At 41.9% G+C, this 20,488-nt stretch overlaps 1 protein-coding gene across 1 annotated transcript; it reads left to right on the top strand.

Annotated features, from left to right (window-relative positions):
• Nucleotides 1-1,949: 1,949 nt before the first annotated feature.
• LOC127546419 (pyrethroid hydrolase Ces2e-like) lies at nt 1,950-19,177 on the top strand. The gene is made up of 13 exons (XM_051973541.1): nt 1,950-1,974; nt 2,240-2,444; nt 6,146-6,284; nt 7,256-7,389; nt 7,665-7,818; nt 9,830-9,934; nt 11,025-11,123; nt 11,777-11,917; nt 12,281-12,352; nt 12,996-13,137; nt 13,736-13,855; nt 15,633-15,714; nt 18,934-19,177. The coding sequence occupies exons 1-13, from the start codon at nt 1,950-1,952 to the stop codon at nt 19,076-19,078; spliced, it is 1,563 nt and encodes a 520-aa protein (XP_051829501.1). The 3' UTR covers nt 19,079-19,177.
• Nucleotides 19,178-20,488: the final 1,311 nt, after the last annotated feature.

The raw sequence follows: 20,488 nt of genomic DNA, 5'->3' as shown, positions 1-20,488 counted from the left end.
ATAGATTTGGTAAAATAGAAAAAGAAAACAACACCTTTAAAAATAGAATTGATGAAATGGAAAAAGAGAACAACTTAAAAACAGAATTGGTAAAATGAAAAAAAAATCCAGTGAACAAAACAACTCCTTTAAAAGCACCATTGACCAAATGCAAAAGGAGATTAAAAAAAAACTAACTGAAGAAAATAATTGACTAACAATTAAAATTGGCAAATGGAAGTGAATGCCTCAATGAGATATCAAGAACCAGTCAAACAAAACAAAAAAAAAATTAAAACTGAAGACAAAGTAAAATTGAACCTCATTGGAAACACAACTGCCTGGAAAATAGATCCAGCAAAGAGAATCTAAGAATTATTGGATTTCCTAAAAATCATGATTGAAAAAAAAATCTGGACAATATTTTTTAAAGAAATCATCAAGAAAAGCCACCTTGATATCCTAGCACTAGAAGACAAAACAGTCATTGACAGAATACACCAATCACCCCCTGAAAGAGACTCCCAAATAAAAACTCCAAGGAATATTGTAGGTCAATCCTAGAATGATTAGATCAAGCAGAAAACACTACAAATATTCAGAAAAAAGTCATAACAGGAGCCAAAATCACGATTGCCCAGGACATATCACCTTCAACTTTAAAAGACTGAAAAACCTGGAATATGATATTCAGGGCAAAAGAGCTCGGATTGAAGTCAAGAATCAATTAGCCAGCAAAACTAAGCATTATCTTTCAGGGATACAAATGAACTTTCAGTGAATAAGGAATTTTAAATAATTTTTGATGAAAAAATCAGAATTGAATACAAAAAATTATCTTCAAATATAGAACAAAAGAGAAGCATAATTAAAAAGTGAAAGAAAAATCTTATACTTTTTAAGAATTAAAACATTTACACCCCTACACAGAATGATGATATGTGTGCTTCTTGAGAAGTGTATCTTTGTTAGGGGTATACTTAGAGGGTGTAAGTATATATTCACTTTAATATGATGATATAAAAAAAAGAAATTGGGGTGGAAAAGAGATTGTACTGGAAGAAGAGATAAAAGAAGATAAATTACATCACATGTGGAAGCAAAGAAGAACTATTACAGTTGGGGGGAAAGGGAGAGACAATCAATGGATTGTCTCAAAGAGAGAATATAGTTTGATATAGAAACTTGTTTTGTACTATAGGGAGTAGAAGGAAAAAGAGAAAAGTAAAGGGAGAGGATAATAGAGGGATAGGGCAGAAGTGGAAAGGGATGAGAAATGGAGGATAGACTGAAAAGAGGGAAGGCAGATTGAGGGAGTCATCTTCCTCAATAAGAAAAACACTGGTGAGGAGGGAAATGGGGAAAGAAGAGATAAAATAATTTGGGAAAATAGAATGTGGGAAATACAGTAATAAAATTTTTATTGTGCATGTGAATGGTGTGAACTCTCATATAAAACAAAAGCAGATAGTAGATTTCATTAAAAACTAGAATTCTACAATTTGTTGTTTACAATAAACACATTTGAAGCACAGAGATACATACTGAGCAAAGAGGAAAAGGCTGGGGTATTATGCTTCAGCTGCAGCTAAAAAAAAAAAAAAGAAGAGTATTGATCCTGATCTCAGGTCAAGCAAAAGCAAAAATAAATCTAATTAAAAGAAATAAGGAAACTACAAATTGTACAGAATACTATAGACAATGAAGTAATATCAATACTAAACATATATGCACCAAGTGAAACAGTGTCCAAATTTATCTAGAAGTTAAAAAAGTTGCAAAAACAAATAGACAGCAAAACTATACCAGTGTGGGATGTCAACTTCCCTCTATTAGAACTAGATAAATTGAACCACAAAAACAAACACATAAACAAGGAAGAAAGAAGTTAAGGAGGTCAACAGAACTTTAGATACAATAAACCTTTGGAGGAATTAAGAAATATGTTTCATCATCAGTCATCAGGAATCATGGTTATTCAAGGCATTGAGCAAAGTGTGGTTTTCCAAAATTGTCGGTTTATTCCTTACTGTTGTTATTCTATACCTTTCTATAGGTTACTTGTCAAAGGGAAGTGCTTGTAAGACTGAGCCTGTGTTGATTTCTTCATTTTGCCTTTTAGATGAAAGTAATTATGGCAGAAATAGAAGGCCTGCATTCCCATCCAGTGGAGTGTGATAGGGAGGGAAACATACGGATTTCTACAGCAATTCTTGGCCCTCTGTCTATCCTCAGGGTTTCCCTTCATCTTTGTTCACAGGAGACAAAGCTGATGACCCCATCAGGAGCACTGAATATGGAGAGATCCGTGGGACTCACATCAGCTTCAAGAGTTTTGACAAAGGAGTCAATGTTTTCCTGGGAATCCCCTTTGCCAGACCTCCTATTGGGGCCCTGAGGTTTTCTCCTCCACAGCCACCAGAACCATGGAGTAAAGTGAAAAATGCTACTTCTTACCCACCCATGTAAGTGACTTCCTCAACTTTCTCTTACCAGATGGGCATAGGGCACCAAGGTATCTTATCCAAACTTTCTAAATCCCCCAGTGCCTAAAGCACAATTCTGTGTCTTAAAATAAAAAAGCTTCCTTTTTCTCTAGGGCTATACAGCTTTGAAAAACTGCTTAATTTGTCTTCACTGATATAGGACTCCAGAGGTCAGGGCAGTGTAGTGAGGCAGCTAGTAAACATATTACTAAAGAGGGGAAAATTAAGGCCTTGAGATTAAACATCTCATCTGAGGTCACAAAGCTAGTAAATTTCAGAGCCCAGATTCACTGACTCATAAATTATAAGAGGAGGAAGAGGTCATAGAGACCAAATAATTTAACCTTCATGTATTTTTTAAAAAGATTTAAGAATGCCTACATTTAAAAAACATTAGGGTTCAGTTCACCCTTTCCCTCCCTTGACTTGCCATGGAACATTTTTTTTGAAATAAAGACTATCCTGTGTACTACAGAGCACCTACCTGACAGCTTATAATGTCCTCATTGGTCTCAGCCGTGGACAGCTCCTTCCCAGTGATGTGCACTGTGCAGGAATGTCAGGTTGGAGGCTGAAGCTGAGGTTATGCCTATTGGTGGCACATTGAGAGGCAGCTCCTGCAAGACACTGCAGCTGCAGTGTGCAGTCTCCTGGCTGTAGGACTGGAGAGGGGCATAGAGCAGCTGGCATGGCCCATAGGGAAAAAGTAGCAGGGACAGGAGCAGGAGCAGGAGCAGGCGCAGTGAAAAACAGCAGGAGCAGTGAAAAGCAGCAGGAGCAGGAGTGGTGAAAAGCAGCAGGAGCAGGAGCAGGAGCAGGAGCAGGAGCAGGAGCAGGAGCAGGAGCAGGAGCAGGAGCAGGAGCAGGAGCAGGAGTGGTACAAGCAGCAGGAGCAGGAGTAGGAGCAGGAGCGGTACAAGCAGCAGGAGCAGGAGCAGGAGTGGTGAAAAGCAGCAGGAGCAGGAGCAGGAGCAGGAGCAGGAGTGGTACAAGCAGCAGGAGCAGGAGCAGGAGCAGGAGCAGGAGTGGTGAAAAGCAGCAGGAGCAGGAACAGGAGCAGGAGCAGGAGCAGGAGCAGGCGCAGTGAAAAACAGCAGGAGCAGTGAAAAGCAGCAGGAGCAGGAGTGGTGAAAAGCAGCAGGAGCAGGAGCAGGAGCAGGAGCAGGAGCAGGAGCAGGAGCGGTACAAGCAGCAGGAGCAGGAGCAGGAGCAGGAGCAGTACAAGCAGCAGGAGCAGGAGCAGGAGTGGTGAAAAGCAGCAGGAGCAGGAGCAGGAGCAGGAGCAGGAGTGGTACAAGCAGCAGGAGCAGGAGCAGGAGCAGGAGTGGTGAAAAGCAGCAGGAGCAGAGCAGGAGCAGGAGCAGGAGTGGTACAAGCAGCAGAAGCAGGAGCAGGAGCAAGAGCAGGAGTGGTACAAGCAGCAGGAGCAGGAGCAGGAGCAGGAGCAGGAGTGGTGAAAAGCAGCAGGAGCAGGAGCAGGAGCAGGAGCAGGAGTGGTGAAAAGAGCAGGAGCAGGAGCAGGAGCAGGAGCAGGAGCAGGAGCAGGAGCAGGAGCAGGAGCAGGAGTGGTACAAGCAGCAGGAGCAGGAGCAGGAGTGGTACAAGCAGCAGGAGCAGGAGCAGGAGCAGGAGCAGGAGTGGTGAAAAGCAGCAGGAGCAGGAGCAGGAGCAGGAGTGGTACAAGCAGCAGTGGCAGGAGCCCAGGCAGAAGCTGCAGTCAGGGTAGTGATGGAGGATGCAGCCTTGGAGAACCAAGGGCTCCTGGCTTCTCTGAGATCGGGGCAGAACCCAGAACCCTGGGTGGCAGAGGCTATAGGACCATGGCTTCTTCCTCTGCATCCAGGTGAGAAAGCTTAGATGGCATGATGCCAGGGAAAAATATAAAGGTAACGGTTCCTCTCAGAGAATGAGTTGAGGCAAGAAGGGAGGAGCCTGGGGGAGGGGGAGGGGCTGCCTTGTTTCTCTGCAGCTGGAAGCCCTACTTGCTCCTTTGGGAATTTGAAATCTACCCATTATGGGGAAAATGTGTTCATACTTGTGGTTTTTGCCACTTGTCCTGCCTCCTGAGCCAATTGATGATGAGGATAAAGGAGTGTATGAGTGGGTTGGGAGTATGAGAAGTTGGGTTTCCACAGATATTGTCAAAGCAGAATGAAATCATTGATATATGAAATAGTTAAATAATGAGGGTTGTAAATCTGATCAATTGTAACTGATAAATCCAACCAACTGTAACTATGTGGAATTGTAAATCTGAGCAATCGGAACTTTGAAGACAGGAGTAAAGACCCAAACCAACGGTATAAAGCTTGCTCCTGAGTCTGCATTCTGTGTATCTTACCCATGAGCACACCTGCTTCTCATGAGAATGAATGAAGGAATCTGCTCTTTCTCTCAAAGAGCTTTTGTGGTAACTCTGCCCCTGGTCCAGCTTGCAACTGGAGACGCTGTGGGCAGTGACAGCTTACTCCCCAACCCTGCTGAGTTCCATGGAGTCTTATGATAATACCATTGTACTCTGACTACTACTACTCCTAACTTCTACTATTAATATTAATAACAGTTAGCATTTATATAATGCTTCCAAGTTTCCAAGGAGATTTACAAATATTTCATTTGATCCTCCCCAAATCCTGGGAGGTAGGTATTATTATTCACACTTTACACATAAGGAACCTGAGGCAGACAGAGATTAAGTGATTCTCCCAGGTTTAGATAGCTACTGAGTATCTGAGGCTGGATTTGGATTCAGTATTACTGATTCTAGTTTCAGCTCTCTATCCACTAAACTACCTAGTTTCTTATTTCCACTTTGTTCTTGAGAGCATCAGTAATTTTTAATAGTATGTATAAAGCAATCCTGACACCAAAAACCTTGAGAATCATCAGAATGTGTAGCAGAAAGAATCCTGTCTTGGAGCTACAAGGATTGTTTCTAGCTTCCTAATTCCAGGATCAGGATTCTACCACTGGGTCCTTATCTCCCTGAAAGGAAAGCATTAGTAAACTATTTTGAGAGCTTTCTGTAACAGCATTTTAAATATATTATCTCATTGACCTTCTTAACAACCCAGTGAGATAGTTGCTATTTTTATCTTGATTTTTCAGATGAAGAGACTGAGAATGTGACAGGTTACATGACATATTTAGGATCACACCATTACTTTGTGCCTAAATTGAATTGAACTCATTTTCCTACTCCAGTTGCTGGTCTCTTAGTCACTGTACCAAACCTCTTATTTATTTTTCTATGAAGCTCAGATAGAAAGTCAGGGGAAAATTATTATTATTTTTATTTTATGAATTCTAGCACAGATGGATAAAATATCTTTTTTTAATTGAATAAAGTGATTAGGACATGACATTTCTGCAGGCTTGACTCCAGTAATAGGCAAGGCACATTAGGTATGTTGCACTCATAATTCTGTTGTTCCAACATTATTTTGTTCTCTTTGGGTAATTTCCTTTATTTTGGAAATGTTTTCTTCCATGTATCTGGGAGTTGCTTTTATTGTTTCTGTTATTAATATTGTCATTCTTAGCCTAAATGAAGGGGATATGGTGTGACAAGAGTGGAAATGCAGCTAGATCCCAGTTGGAACCTGGTATTATCAAACTCTGAAATGGCCAGGTTTCTTTCTGTGATTTTCCTGAGGTGCAATCTTTCTTCTGTTTTCCAGGTGTTTGCAGGATATTAATATCCTAGAAAGACTGAGGAAGTCCTTGACCATAAACTTCTCTATTCCTGCTACTTCTGAAGACTGTTTGTACCTCAATATCTATGTTCCTGACCATGCAAAAGAGGGGTCCAGGTTGCCAGTAAGCCAAATCTCTGTGATAGCTATATCATGGGATGAAAATTCTTGCAGAGTTTTTCTTTCCTGTCCCCATTTTTCTTCCAGTTCTCTTTTAAGGTCCTTTTAAATTTCTTTTAGGAGACCCTTGTGTGAAGGGGGCCAGATTATATCCCCATTTGGGACTTCATCTGGGGACAATCTGCTTTTAGTCTCCTCAGGGTGTGAATTCTGTTCTTTTCTTTCACTTTAGAAGCTATCTATAGTTAGAATTTGCTTTGCCTTTTTACGAATTTCTTTTTTTTTTTTTAAATTGGATTCTGCTTTTAGGGTAAGGAGGTTCCAAGCTTCCTCTACAGCCATCCAGGAGCAGTGTCTGTCCTGGGACTGGGGCAGTGCTGGGTGGGTGTGGCCAGGTCCAGTGAGACTCAGGTGCTTTGGGGTTCACTGTTTACCTTTTGTGTTTGTGCTGGATATTTTATAACTTCTCTGCTGATCTCCTGGCTTGCAGCTAGGGCAGAGTAGCCAACACTGTGGTAGAGTCCTCACCATAGATTCTCCACAGTATGGAGTCTGCACCACTCTGGAGATTGTACCTGGCATCCTGTGCCTGGCCACCTCCCTGTGCCCGATCAAAACAGGCCTTTTCTGTTGATCTTCAAAATTATCTCCTGCTGTTAATTTGCTGCACTCCCAATATTCATGAATTCTGCTGGTCTAGAACTAATTCAGAGGCTGATTTTGGTAATTAATTGAGGATCCAAGGAGAAGTTCAGAAAGAAGCGTGTGTCCTCTCCGCCATCTTGGCTCTGCCCCAATCATTTCACCTCTCGATGTACAGTATCTTGATAAGAAATAAATTCACTGACATTTAGTGCTACTTTATCATGTCACACAAGGGAGCAGAACACAGTGTTTTTCTGTTGAGTAAGAGAACAACAGAACCATGTTTGGTGGGAGTTATTCCTATAACAAAACCCTATCTGATTCCTGCAGGTGATGGTGTGGATCCATGGTGGCCATTTCCTTTTTGGCTCTGCTTCCATGTATGATGGTTCCCTATTGTCGGCCTCCCAGAACATCGTAGTCGTCACTATCCAGTTCAGGCTGGGTCTCCTTGGGTTCTTCAGGTGAGACTTACCCAAGTGAAATGTGAGTCATTTGTCCTGGCAAGATCCTAGTTTTCTTGTCATCCTTTGCTGCCCCAACATATCAGGAAAAGCACTGAATTTGTAGTCAAAGAATCCAAGTTCAAATTATGGCTGTGCAGCATATGATATATGTGACTTTTGTCAAGTCAATCTGTGAGCCTCAGAGTCCTCATTTTCAAAGTGAGTGAGCTGGAGTGTGATTATGAAACTTGTATTCTTAAGAATTCTCAATCCTTGTCTAATATGTCTTTCAGCACTGAGGATAAGCACACATCTGGCAACTGGGGTTACCTAGATCAGGTGGCTGCCCAGAGGTGGATCCAGGAGAATATTGGCCATTTTGGAGGAGATCCTGGCCTTGTGGCCATTTTTGATGAGTCCATTGGGGGAATAAATGCTTCCTCACATGTAAGTGATAAATGACCCTTATAATTCCAATAGACTTGTAATGGAAAGGGCCATCCACATCCAGAGAGAGAAGTATAGAGACTGAAGCAAGTATTTTCACCATTTGTTGTTTGTTTTTTCTTCCTTGTGTTCTTTCCCTTTGTTATCTGATTTTTTGTTTTTTGCAAATACAGAAATTGCAAATTGCAAACATAGAAATAGTTTGCAAATATAGAAAAATGCTTAGAAGAATTTGCACACATTTAACTTATATCTGATTGCTTAATATTTTGGGGAAGGAGAAAGAGTGGAGAGAGGGAGAAAAGGTTTTGCAAAGGTAAATGTTGAAAACTAGCATTGCCCATGTTTGGAAAAATAAAATAGTATTTAAACAAAGAAAAAAAAATGACCTCAGTCTGGAAAGAGGTTTCTTGTAGTCACAAGCAAGAGCCTGAGTTTTTCTTACCTGTTTTATCATACTTCCTTGTCTCAGACATTGGGACTGATGACTTCTTTCTGTTAGCACCTGCTTTTACTTGCCATATGGAAATCCCAGTAACTTTCCCAAATGCCCTTCTTACTAACATTAATCAGAGCCTTTTTATAGCTGAAAAAGTCACCATTCCACCTCCAACTTACCAGGTTGACTTTTAGATCATAGTTTATTAGTAGGCATATAATCAAAGCTTTTCCAGATTGGACCTACTAGTTTTCATAGAAAGATAGATAGACAGCATTTGAAGATCTGAAAAGTCCTTCACCTATGGATCCCATTCAATCTTCTTAACAGCATGATATATTATTTTATGCCAGGGCTGAGAGAGATTAAACAGTTTTCCCAGAATTTCTCAGGATCAGAAATTGTCAGAGGCAAAATTTACTCTCAAGGCCCTTCTCACTCCCAACCCATCATTCTAGCCCGTAGGCATGTATCAAACTTAGATTGAGATGGAGATTATTAATCTACATAGGATCCCTGTGAGCTCCATATTGATTTAATTTTTAAACACAATGTTCTGGTTTTTTATATTTTTATTTCCTTTGTTAAATATTTTCTAACTACATCTATTGGGGAGCAATCAGGGTTAAGTAACTTACCCAAGGTCAGACCCTTAGTAACTGTCTGAGGGGGAATTTGAACTCAGTTTCTCCTTTCTCCTGGCTCTACCCATGGTACCACCTAGCCGCCCCTCCCAATCATATTTTAATCTGGTTCTGGCACACCCAGGTGTCAGTTTCTAGCAGTGTATTTGACACATTTGACATGACTTATGTATGGTCTCTTGACACAGGTGCACGGCTAGAATGAAGCATCTGGTAAGCCATCAGTGGAGGAATAATGATGATAAGGATGATAGTGGCTGACAGGAGGCAGCATGATTGGGAGAGGGTCTGGGTTCCTATCCTGGTCCTGCCACTTATTAACTCTGTGGTCTTGAATAAATCCCTTCCCTTCCATTGCCTTGGTTTTCTCATTAGACTGTAAACTCCTCGAGAGCAGACGTGTCTTGATTTTGTTTCTGTATCTCCAATGCTAAGCTCAGGGGTTGTCACAGTCAGCACTTTAATGTTTTTTTTTTAATTCTCAATTATATAAAAGGAGGAGCATGAATTCATCTGTCAATCTATGGTTCTGACGTGGTAGACTATGGTTTACACAGCACTTTATACCTATTGTCTCCTTCATGCTCACAAAAGTAGTTAAGGGATGCAGAGATACAGTGAACAAGCCCAGGCATCTCATCATACCTTGGGCTTCAATCACCAGAGAGGTCTGGGTAACACCCAGAGCTAACAGGGCTCCCTTTGTGTTAAACTAGGATTTAGACCTGGATGTGCCCAAGGACCAAAGGTCTGGGTCCCACAGAGAGCCTGCTGTTGGTAATTGTCCTAGATGGTTAGCTTGGGGCGGGGCAGCGTAAGTAACGGTCCTGACTTTCTGACTCAGTCTCCCCTGTCTCTGCTCAGCCAGGAGTGTCTGGGCCTTCCATAACTGCTTGTTCCTCCCCTCTGCTGTGCTTTGTTCCCCCAGGTTCTGTCTCCCATGTCCAAAGCCTTCTTGTACAGGACAATCAAGGAGAGGGATGTGACCATCCAACCTGGCTTGATTTCATCTCGCTCAGAATCCATTACAAGAGTGAGTTCCTTGTCTTTTGAGAGAATTACATGAACTGATGCTAACTGAAGTGAGTAGGAGCTAGAAAACATTGTTCATAGAAAGCTAGATTATGTGACGATCAATTCTGATGGACGTGGCTCTTTTCAACAGTGAGGAGATTCAGGCCAGTTCCAATGGTCTTGTGATGGAGAGAGCCAGGACTGAGAGAAAGGACTGTGGGGACATAGTGATTGTCCTTTAATTAATTGTAATTCCTTTAATAAGCCCTTTAGTCTTTATAAGGCATTATCCTTCCTTAATATTATTGGCCTCCCAGCCCCATAGCCTGGTCTCCCTGCCCTTCGGGTTTTTCTGGGCTATAAGAGGACTCACTCGAATCACTGAATGTTCAAGCTGAATGTTACCATAGAAATGATCTGTCCAACAGTTCCCTTTTACAGAGAAGGAAACTAAGGCACAGAAAGGAAAGATTTTATCCCTAGCTCTGCTTAATATTCCTTTTATTTTAGGGAAATTATCTGCCTTCTTAAAACTTCAGTTTTTTCCTCTGTAAAAATGAGTTAGATTAGGTGGTTTTCAAAGTCCCTTCTAGGGGACTTTGGGGAATTCTATTTCCTGACAATCCCAGAACTGCAGAAAGAGTTCTTTAAGTGCACTCAGGTACAGGTTAAATGAAATCATCTGTAAGGTCCCTTTTACTTCTGTAGTTCTGTCATTCTCTGACTTGTCCAGGATCACAATGTCTTGGTGAGTGAGCCGTGACCTGGACTGAGGTCTCTGAGCCAATAGCAGCACCTTTTAACATACCAGAACATTTGTTCTCCTTTGGAGCCAGTGATGAACAACTCTGACTCAATGGTTCAACTTATTGTAACCTGCTCCTGCCCATAACCATTTCTATTGGCTGGCACTGAGCCCTGTAAACAGGAGGTTCATGATTGGCAGGACTCACCCCCTATGGGTACTCAGCTTCCAGCTTGGTCTCCTCCTTACATACAAATGATTCTTTATTGATTTTTCCATTGAATGGGAAGGGATTTTTCTATTGGTGTGTAGGCTAAGGATTCAGTTATGAGAACTTTAATTCTTTGTGGTTTCTTCTTTGCAGGTCATTGCCCACCTGTCTGCTTGTGAGAAATACAGTTCAGTCTCCTTAGTTGAGTGCCTAAGAAACAAAACAGAGAGGGAGATCTTGGCCATTAGCAAGGTAGGTAAGATGAAATGGAAGGATTCAATAAGAGTTGTCAGTTTATTCTAGGATAGGGGCTGAATATCCCATTCCTGACACTCTTTCATCTACCTTCTTTGGAGGGCAATGGGACAAGGATCTTGAATATGTCACTAGTTGTATGGGTCTGTTTTCTCCTATGTAAAATGGGGAGCTTATCTTTAATGTCCTCTAAAAATCCTCCCAGCTCCAAGATTTCTCTAAGCTTTAACATTTTATTTTCTGGGATTCTTTACATTTTCAGCATAGGATATGCTTTAAAAATTTGTGATTTATTAGTACCTCCAGCAGTGGACATTCTATGTTCTAACATCTCATATTCTATAATTCTTTGTTCTGAGGTTCTTTTCTATCCTAATATTCTTTTCTAATATTCATCCTTATTTTAATATGTTTCATGGTACCAGAGTTGGGAGAGTACCATGATCATACTGTGAGTTTCAGAAATACATATTCTCATGTGGAGGACAATTGAGATGGAGTTGGGAGAAGATAGGAGACAGTGAGATAATTAAAAAGCTATTACACTAATGCAGAATGGCAGCAAAAAAGCTATGAACTGAGGAAGGATTTTGTGGGATAAACAATTTGGAGTAAGACTAGCCTTCTTCTTTCTGCTTATTTTTCTGTAGTATTTCAAGATAATACCTGGAGAGATTAATGGGCAATTCTTCCCCAAACATCCTGAAGATCCTTTGGCTTCTATAAAGTTCCACCAGGGCTCCTCCGTCATCAATGTCAACAGCAATGAATATGGATCAATAATTCCTGTTGTAAGATCCTTGATTTTTTTACCACCAATTCTCCTGCATGAGTGGAATGGCTTGGTAGGACTAGGTCTACACAGCTTTTGGGAATCATGGTATTTTTGATCCCTAAAGAATCACAGAATTTTGGAGCTGGATGGGATTTGGGATGTCTGTGGAGGCCAACCCAGAGCTATATTTCTACAACATCCCTCAAAAGTGGATATCTAGTGTTTATTTGAAGACCTCCAAGGAGATGGGACTTACTATCTGTTGATGCTTCCCATTCAACTTTAAAATAGCCTTGACTTCCTCCGATAGATCTAAATTAGTTTTTAAAAAGTATAAAGTTCTGCAATGCTCTCATGATGCCCTTTTTTCTCTATACAGAGTTTAGGGATCACTAAGTTCAAAGAGATAAGTAGAGATAACATTCGACAAATACTGCTAAATCCATTCATGGTAAGACTTACAAAGGTAAATTCATTTTCTTACTTTTTTCCTTCATAGTCCTAGACTCAGTGTCACAGAGTTGGAAGGAAACCTTAGAGACCATCTATAACAATAAGAGCTATCATGTATTTGAAATACCAAAGTAACTTTCAAATTTATTTAACTTATACTTTTACAGCAATCCTGTGAGGTAGAGAATACTATGACCCTCATTTTACAAATGAAAATGAAGTTAAGTGACTTGCTCAGGGTCACATGTCTAATAAGGGTCTGAGGCTAGATTCAAATTCAGTTCTTCCTCACTCCAGGTGTGGTGCTTTATCCTCTGTACCACTCAACCTGGTCTTCAGTGTTCTTGTTCTGTGGATGAGCCAAATATCTTCTCCACCATCCCCAACAAGTGGTTGTCTGATATCTTCTTGAAGAACTGAACTGCCAAAGATGAGGCTCTGGGGAGGCAGCACAAGGCTGTGATGGGACCTCGGATTTCACAGAGACTCTGCCCAATTGCTGGAAGGCTTCCTTCTACTGTTTTTGGTTTTGAACTCTGTAGGCTCATCTCTCCTAATCAAATGACAGAAATTCCCCAAACATATTACCCCCATGTAAAATCTTTTTTTTCTTAACATGTTTTTTCCTGTGTTTCGTATAGGGTATCCGTCCTTATGACGTAGATACAATGATGTACCTATATTTATGGAATTTTGAGGATCCCAAAGAACTTCAAGCTCAATTTCAGGAGATGCTGGGAGACTTGGAACTTCCTGCCCTCAGGGTGGCCAGATATCAACAGAGTGAGTGTAGCCTTAAGCATTTACAGGAGTTGTGGCGTAAGGTCTTGTTTCTGGAGTGACATATCTTGTCTGTGCACTCATCCAGAAGGCTTTCTGCTTTTGGATTTAGCATGATAGGCTTTACATTAGTTCAATTGTTTCAATGACCTTTCCTTCTCTTGCCTTCCCTATACTTCCCATCCCCAGGAAGGTTGTGCTTAGTAGGAATTGCCAACAAAAAATAGCAATTACCTATTTTTCGCAGCACTTCCTAAGTCTTATGCTGCTGGATCCTCACAACAGCCCCATAAGGATAATTAAGGAATTATAATGGAAAGATCAGCCTCAAAGAAATAAAAGCATTTCCCTCAAGGTCTCAGTCAACAACAGGGCCAGGATCTAATGCAAGTGGTTACTCCAGACCCCCGCACTTGTCCTTCCTCACAGCCTCACTCTTGGACAGTATCTGTTAAGGGCAGCCCTTTAGGAGATTGCTTGTTAATTCCCAGTTATGGTCATCTCCCACCCCAAAGGAGGGAATCCACCTAGGGGCCCAGGATATGTGATCCTGCTCTGTCTTCAACATGTCTCTACCTGGACATTTCTCATTCTTACCTAGGTCCCAGTTCTCCAGTCTACTTTTATGCATTTCAGCAGGGAGCAATCCCATTTGGCAGCATCAAGTCAAATTATGTGGAAGTGGACTACGGTGTTGAGCTGCTTTTTGTATTTGGAGCTTGTAAGCAATGGAGATTTTGATTGGAAGAATGGGGGTTTGAGAAGGGGTAGAATCTCTGGGGCTATGGATTATCATCCTCATTGCCTGCTCTATTCTCGGTGACATCAAAATGAATCCTAATTCCCCATCTTTCCACATACATTCCACATTTAATCCTCTCAACAGCCCTGAGTGGGTAGTGTATGGATGTAGAATGATCAGTCCTAATTTGGAAGGAAGGACTGAGACTTGAAAGAGAAGAAATGATTCCCAAAGTCACAAACTATTAACAGTGGACACTTCTGTAATACATATAGTTTTACAAATGTCTTGACTTCATACATATTATAGGTTGCTCCTCACTACAACCTGTGAGTTAAATGCCATTATTATTCCCATTTTATACTCTAGGAAACTTGGGCAATCACAAGTTCAATGTTTTATCCAATCTCCCACAGTCAGTAAAAGGTAGAGCTGGGATTTTGTTGTATCTGGGCTGTATCCCAAATCTAAGGTTCATGGAGCACTGAACAAAAAGCTATCTGACCTTCAGTAAATCAGATGGCCCAAAGTCTGAACGTCAACAAGGGTTTGTTTGGAAGGTCTTTGTGAAGATCTGCCTCAGAGGTCCTTCAACTTAACTTCATTATTCAGGTGAGCAGGAGAATAGAATCAGTTTCTCAATTCAGTTTATATGATTAAGCCCATCCTATATGCAGAGCCTTCTGTTCAACCCTGGGAAAAATACAATAAATAAGTCATTGTCTCTGAACTCTCGGAGCTTATTACGCAGAAGGAAAGATGAGACACAAAAACACATACAAGAAAATACACATTCCCATGTCAATGGAGCAGGGACCTCACCAATCCTCAAGCTTTTCTCCAGTGTAGATCTTTACCTGTCACTCTGTGTGCTTCTTGTCCTTGAATTTCCTAAATCCTCCACAGAGATTTTGCACATTGGTTGGAAGGCTTTCCTCTTTCTCCTTTCCATCCTTCCTCACCTCTCTCCATCTTTTTTCTTCCTTCTTTCTGCCTCTTCTTTCCTTCCATCGTTTTTGGATCCAATTTCTTACTAGTACATCCACTTCTTTATCACTAGACAAAAGTCTCATTTAACAATTGTGTGAATTTATGTTATGGATGATCCAAAACACTTTTTTTGTGTAAACCTTCTGCCCCTATTTTCACCTTTCTGGTATTATTCTGCAGAACTAAAAGGCCAGGTTAACATTGATCTCTTGTGACTTGCCCTGGCCAGGGAATTCATTTCTTTATGGCTCAAGTACTAGTGCTTGAATCTATCTGCACTCCCCATACTGCAATACCCATCTTGAATAGCTGGTACTTTCTGGAGCCTGGCTCAGTTTGCAAAGATTTAAAGTCATCAGAGCTTGTGCTATGTTATTGTAGCTTAGAAGAGACCTAGTTCCCTTTCCTCACGGAGGAGGCAAAACAGAATGTGAGAAGTGCCCAGGGGAGGTACCAAATGCTCTGAAAGCCCTAAGCAGAGACAGCTCCTACCTTGGCCTGAAGGGTCAGAAAACCATTTGGCTCTTCGTGTCCAGACTTTTATTTAGAGCCAGGCAGAGCTGGGCCCAGATTACATAAGACAACAGAAACCCCAGGAATTTTCCTAGTGTTGGTGCAACATGTTGAAAACTTCATTTTTAGGGAAATGACTTTGAAGGCCTGAACAGGATCATTCTGGGAGGAGAAAAGGGAGAGAACACTGGGGTGAGAGAAACACTTACACTTAATGTTGATCTTAATGAAGCTGTTTCCTTCCTGTTTTTAGTTTTACATGGACCAGCAGCATATGAGCAAAAGCTGTTCAGTGTGAATACAATAATCTTTTGGGCAAACTTTGTTCGAAATAGGTGAGCATCCTGCCCCCTGGCTCTCCCAAGAACTCTGGCAAAATTCCCTGAAAGGGGCCTTTTGATTCTTTGTTCCACAGAGGAAAGCAATCGCATTTGGCAGCATCAAGTCAAATTATGTGGAAGTGGACTACGGTGCTGAGCTGCTTTTTGTATTTGGAGCTTGTAAGCAATGGAGATTTTGATTGGAAGAATGGGGGCTTGAGAAGGGGTAGAATCTCTGGGGCTATGGATTATCATCCTTGTTGCCTGCTCTATTCTCGGTGACATCAAAATGAATCCTAATTCCTCATCTTTCCACATACATTCCACATTTAATCCTCTCAACAGCCCTGAGTGGGTAGTGTATGGATGTAGAATGATCAGTCCTAATTTGGAAGGAAGGCCTGAGACTTGAAAGAGAAGAAATGATTCCCAAAGTCACAAGCTATTAACAGTGGACACTTCTGTAATACATACAGTTTTACAAATGTCTTGACTTCATACATATTATAGGTTGCTCCTCACTACAACCTGTGAGTTAAATGCCATTATTATTCCCATTTTATACTCTAGGAAACTTGGGCAATCACAGGTTCAATGTTTTATCCAATCTCCCACAGTCAGTAAAAGGTAGAGCTGGGATTTTGTTGTATCTGGGCTGTATCCCAAATCTAAGGTTCATGGAGCACTGAACAAAAAGCTATCTGACCTTCAGTAAATCAGATGGCCCAAAGTCTGAACGTCAACAAGGGTTTGTTTGGAAGGTCTTTGTGAAGATCTGCCTCAGAGGTCCTTCAACTTAACTTCATTATTCAGGTGAGCAGGAGAATAGAATCAGTTTCTCAATTCAGTTTATATGATTAAGCCCATCCTATATGCAGAGCCTTCTGTTCAACCCTGGGAAAAATACAATAAATAAGTCATTGTCTCTGAACTCTCGGAGCTTATTACGCAGAAGGAAAGATGAGACACAAAAACACATACAAGAAAATACACATTCCCATGTCAATGGAGCAGGGACCTCACCAATCCTCAAGCTTTTCTCCAGTGTAGATCTTTACCTGTCACTCTGTGTGCTTCTTGTCCTTGAATTTCCTAAATCCTCCACAGAGATTTTGCACATTGGTTGGAAGGCTTTCCTCTTTCTCCTTTCCATCCTTCCTCACCTCTCTCCATCTTTTTTCTTCCTTCTTTCTGCCTCTTCTTTCCTTCCATCATTTTTGGATCCAATTTCTTACTAGTACATCCACTTCTTTATCACTAGACAAAAGTCTCATTTAACAATTGTGTGAATTTATGTTATGGATGATCCAAAACACTTTTTTTGTGTAAACCTTCTGCCCCTATTTTCACCTTTCTGGTATTATTCTGCAGAACTAAAAGGCCAGGTTAACATTGATCTCTTGTGACTTGCCCTGGCCAGGGAATTCATTTCTTTATGGCTCAAGTACTAGTGCTTGAATCTATCTGCACTCCCCATACTGCAATACCCATCTTGAATAGCTGGTACTTTCTGGAGCCTGGCTCAGTTTGCAAAGATTTAAAGTCATCAGAGCTTGTGCTATGTTATTGTAGCTTAGAAGAGACCTAGTTCCCTTTCCTCACGGAGGAGGCAAAACAGAATGTGAGAAGTGCCCAGGGGAGGTACCAAATGCTCTGAAAGTCCTAAGCAGAGACAGCTCCTACCTTTGCCTGAAGGGTCAGAAAACCATTTGGCTCTTTGTGTCCAGACTTTTATTTAGAGCCAGGCAGAGCTGGGCCCAGATTACATAAGACAACAGAAACCCCAGGAATTTTCCTAGTGTTGGTGCAACATGTTGAAAACTTCATTTTAGGGAAATAACTTTGAAGGCCTGAACGGGATCATTCTGGGAGGAGAAAAGGGAGAGAACACTGGGGTGAGAGAAACACTTACACTTAATGTTGATCTTAATGAAGCTGTTTCCTTCCTGTTTTTAGTTTTACATGGACCAGCAGCATATGAGCAAAAGCTGTTCAGTGTGAATACAATAATCTTTTGGGCAAACTTTGTTCGAAATAGGTGAGCATCCTGCCCCCTGGCTCTCCCAAGAACTCTGGCAAAATTCCCTGAAAGGGGCCTTTTGATTCTTTGTTCCACAGAGGAAAGCAATCGCATGATTTATATGGATTGGTTCAGAGAAAACAAATTGATCCATCACCATGTGAGGGATGTAGAAGACCCTTACGCAAAATGACTACTCAGAGATCACTCAGTGGAAGGCAGAAAAGTTGTTTATTGAAAATCTCCGGAGGATGAGCCATCCCATTTCGAGATAAGAAAGAGAAAGCTCGCAGTAGGAGGGCTAAAGAAGTAGTAAAGATATATAGCTTTTATACAAGAAATTACATCACAAGTAAGAGAGCATTGAGAAGGGGAGGGGGAGGCATCTAATTGATTGTTGCAATTTGGGGAGATTGAATGGAAGGTTTCTGTTTCCCTGAAATCTCTTGATTTCAAGGAAACAGAAAGTCAGGCCTTCAAGCTTAATCAAGCAGATAGTGGTCCAGCTAATAGACTAAATATCGATAAATGCCAAATATCAATAAATGTCATCAGTTCAGGTTAAGTAAATATGTTTCTAGCTGGCCAAGGCTCAAGTAGATATGAGCCTGCACATATTATACAGGTCATAGGGGAAACAGAAATAATAAAATAGAGAAAAAGAATTCATACATTCCTGTAAGTTCTTCACCTTATCTATTCCCCACAACCATTTGGGTAAGACCTGCTGAGCAAAGACCTTAAGCTCTTGGCCCAGGGAAAGCACGTGCTCACCTTGGAAGGAACACAAGGATGAGAAGTTCCCTGCTGAGCCCACACTGTCACCCCTGAGACCTTGGGACGTTTCTCTTCCTGGGAAGCAGCAGGATATGTTCTGGAAGCCACAAGGACATTGTTGTTTTTGGCCGTGGCTCACCAGAATTCACATCTTAGCTCTGCTATTCTTTGCTCCCAACTTGAATCATGTCTCTCTGTACTTTCTCCCCGAAGTGCTTGAGAAGGTTCTCATCAAAAAGCTAAATGAGAGATTAAGGCAGCCTGCTTCAGAGGAGGTGAACAGGTCTTATCTCCATGGTTCCCACCTTCCCCTCTCCAACAGCTTCTCAGTCTTCTGGAGTGGGCAGTTACTTGGTCAAGCAGATGTTGGTTTGTTAAACCTGCTAATTCACTGATACCTTTTCTTCCTGAACCTATATGGGACCTAAATGGTGCAGACCTGCTGTACTGGCTGACCCCAAACCAAATGAAGACTACCCGCTTCTGCCTGTGGTACAGGGCCTGAGGGCAGAGAAGATGAAGTTCTGGCTTAAGGACTTGCTTCAGAAGAAGAAAGGGATGTCCTGGAGAAATGAGTCCTAGTCTGAACCATTTTTGCTGCTGCTCTTGTCTAGTAACTTCCAATCATTTCCTCTGAGTAATTCCTTCATTCCTACTAAATATATGATACCTTGGGTTATATATTTTGACTCTCAATCATTGTTACTATTAGGGAAGAATTAGCTGATGTTCAGATGGGGCCTTAGGATACTAGACAGAAGGGAGGTTGCCTGCTTTGGTGGATTAAATGCTGGGCTTGCAATCAGGAAAATGTGGATTCAAATCCTGCGTTTGGCACTTCAAAGCTGTGTCTTACCAGGCAAGTCACTTTCACTCTGAACCTCAGTTTCCTCATTTGTTGAATGAAGGGGTTAGACAAGATGGATCTCTTAAAACTGCAGCTCCATTGTCCTATGATAAGGACATTCAGGCCATTCTCCCCCTAGCAAAGAATCCTCTGTCCCCAGAATTATAGGATTTAGAACCAGAAGAGGATAATTAATATCCTCTGACAGAACAAGAAAACTGAGGCCCAGAGACTGGGGGCGGCTTGTCCAAGGCCAGAGACAGCAAGCTGCAGCTGAGGCCTGGAAGCCAGGTTTTCTGATTTCTAACACAACTTGCTTCTGAGGGTCCTCTGCTGCTGGGAGGGAGGGCTGGGAACAGCAGCATCTCTGCTTTAAAATTCCTCCCAGGCCCAGCACAGATCTGGGCATGCAGGAAGTACAGAGCAAGTGCTGCAAGAAGACCAAGTCTCCTTTCATCAGGCAGGCACAAAAGGCTGGAGGAGAAGGCACCTCAAATGCCCCACACCTGCCTCCCTGTGTCCCCCCTGCCCAGAATGGCCTTCCTCCTTTCCCCTTCATTTGGCTGGCTCCATGTCCCCCCCACACCATCTAGCCTTCTAAGAGGAAACCAGCCTCTAGCTAATTGTCCTGCTCTGGCTGCCCTTCCTCCCCCAGGGGGATACCAACAGGGCTTCCCCATCCCAAGGGAGTGATACACTGGCAGGCAGAGAGAAAGCAGGGGGCAAGGTATCCAGGGAGGTGTGATGAAGGAAAAGGGGAAATTGGGGTTCGATGGCAAAGAGATGGTGTCTGTAAACCAGGTTACAACCTAGAGTTTTCCTTCTGACTCTCATCATGATCTTGGGAAACACGGTAGAGGGAAGGTCATTTGCCCAATTTCAGACCCCAGAAAATAGATGTCACACTGAGTAAATGGAAACTAGCAAGGAAAAAAAAATCTCCAAACAACCCAATCCTTTCTTCCCCTGGAATTCCAGACCAGGAAAAGAAGTGTGGGCTTGGACCTCGTCCTCACTAGCATGTTCTGGGTCCCAGGGGTAATGGGAACCTCTGTCTGGAAGAAAGGCCTTGAAAAAATTCTGATCCTTACGAGTGCCCATATCTCAGGCCCTTCAGGACATGGGGCCTGGTGACTTAGGAGATG

The sequence above is a fragment of the Antechinus flavipes genome, chromosome 2 (assembly GCF_016432865.1).
Source record: "Antechinus flavipes isolate AdamAnt ecotype Samford, QLD, Australia chromosome 2, AdamAnt_v2, whole genome shotgun sequence".
Lineage (NCBI taxonomy): Eukaryota > Metazoa > Chordata > Mammalia > Dasyuromorphia > Dasyuridae > Antechinus > Antechinus flavipes.
The sequence above is the reverse complement of the archived record's forward strand: the minus strand, read 5'-3'. Positions and strand labels throughout refer to the sequence as shown.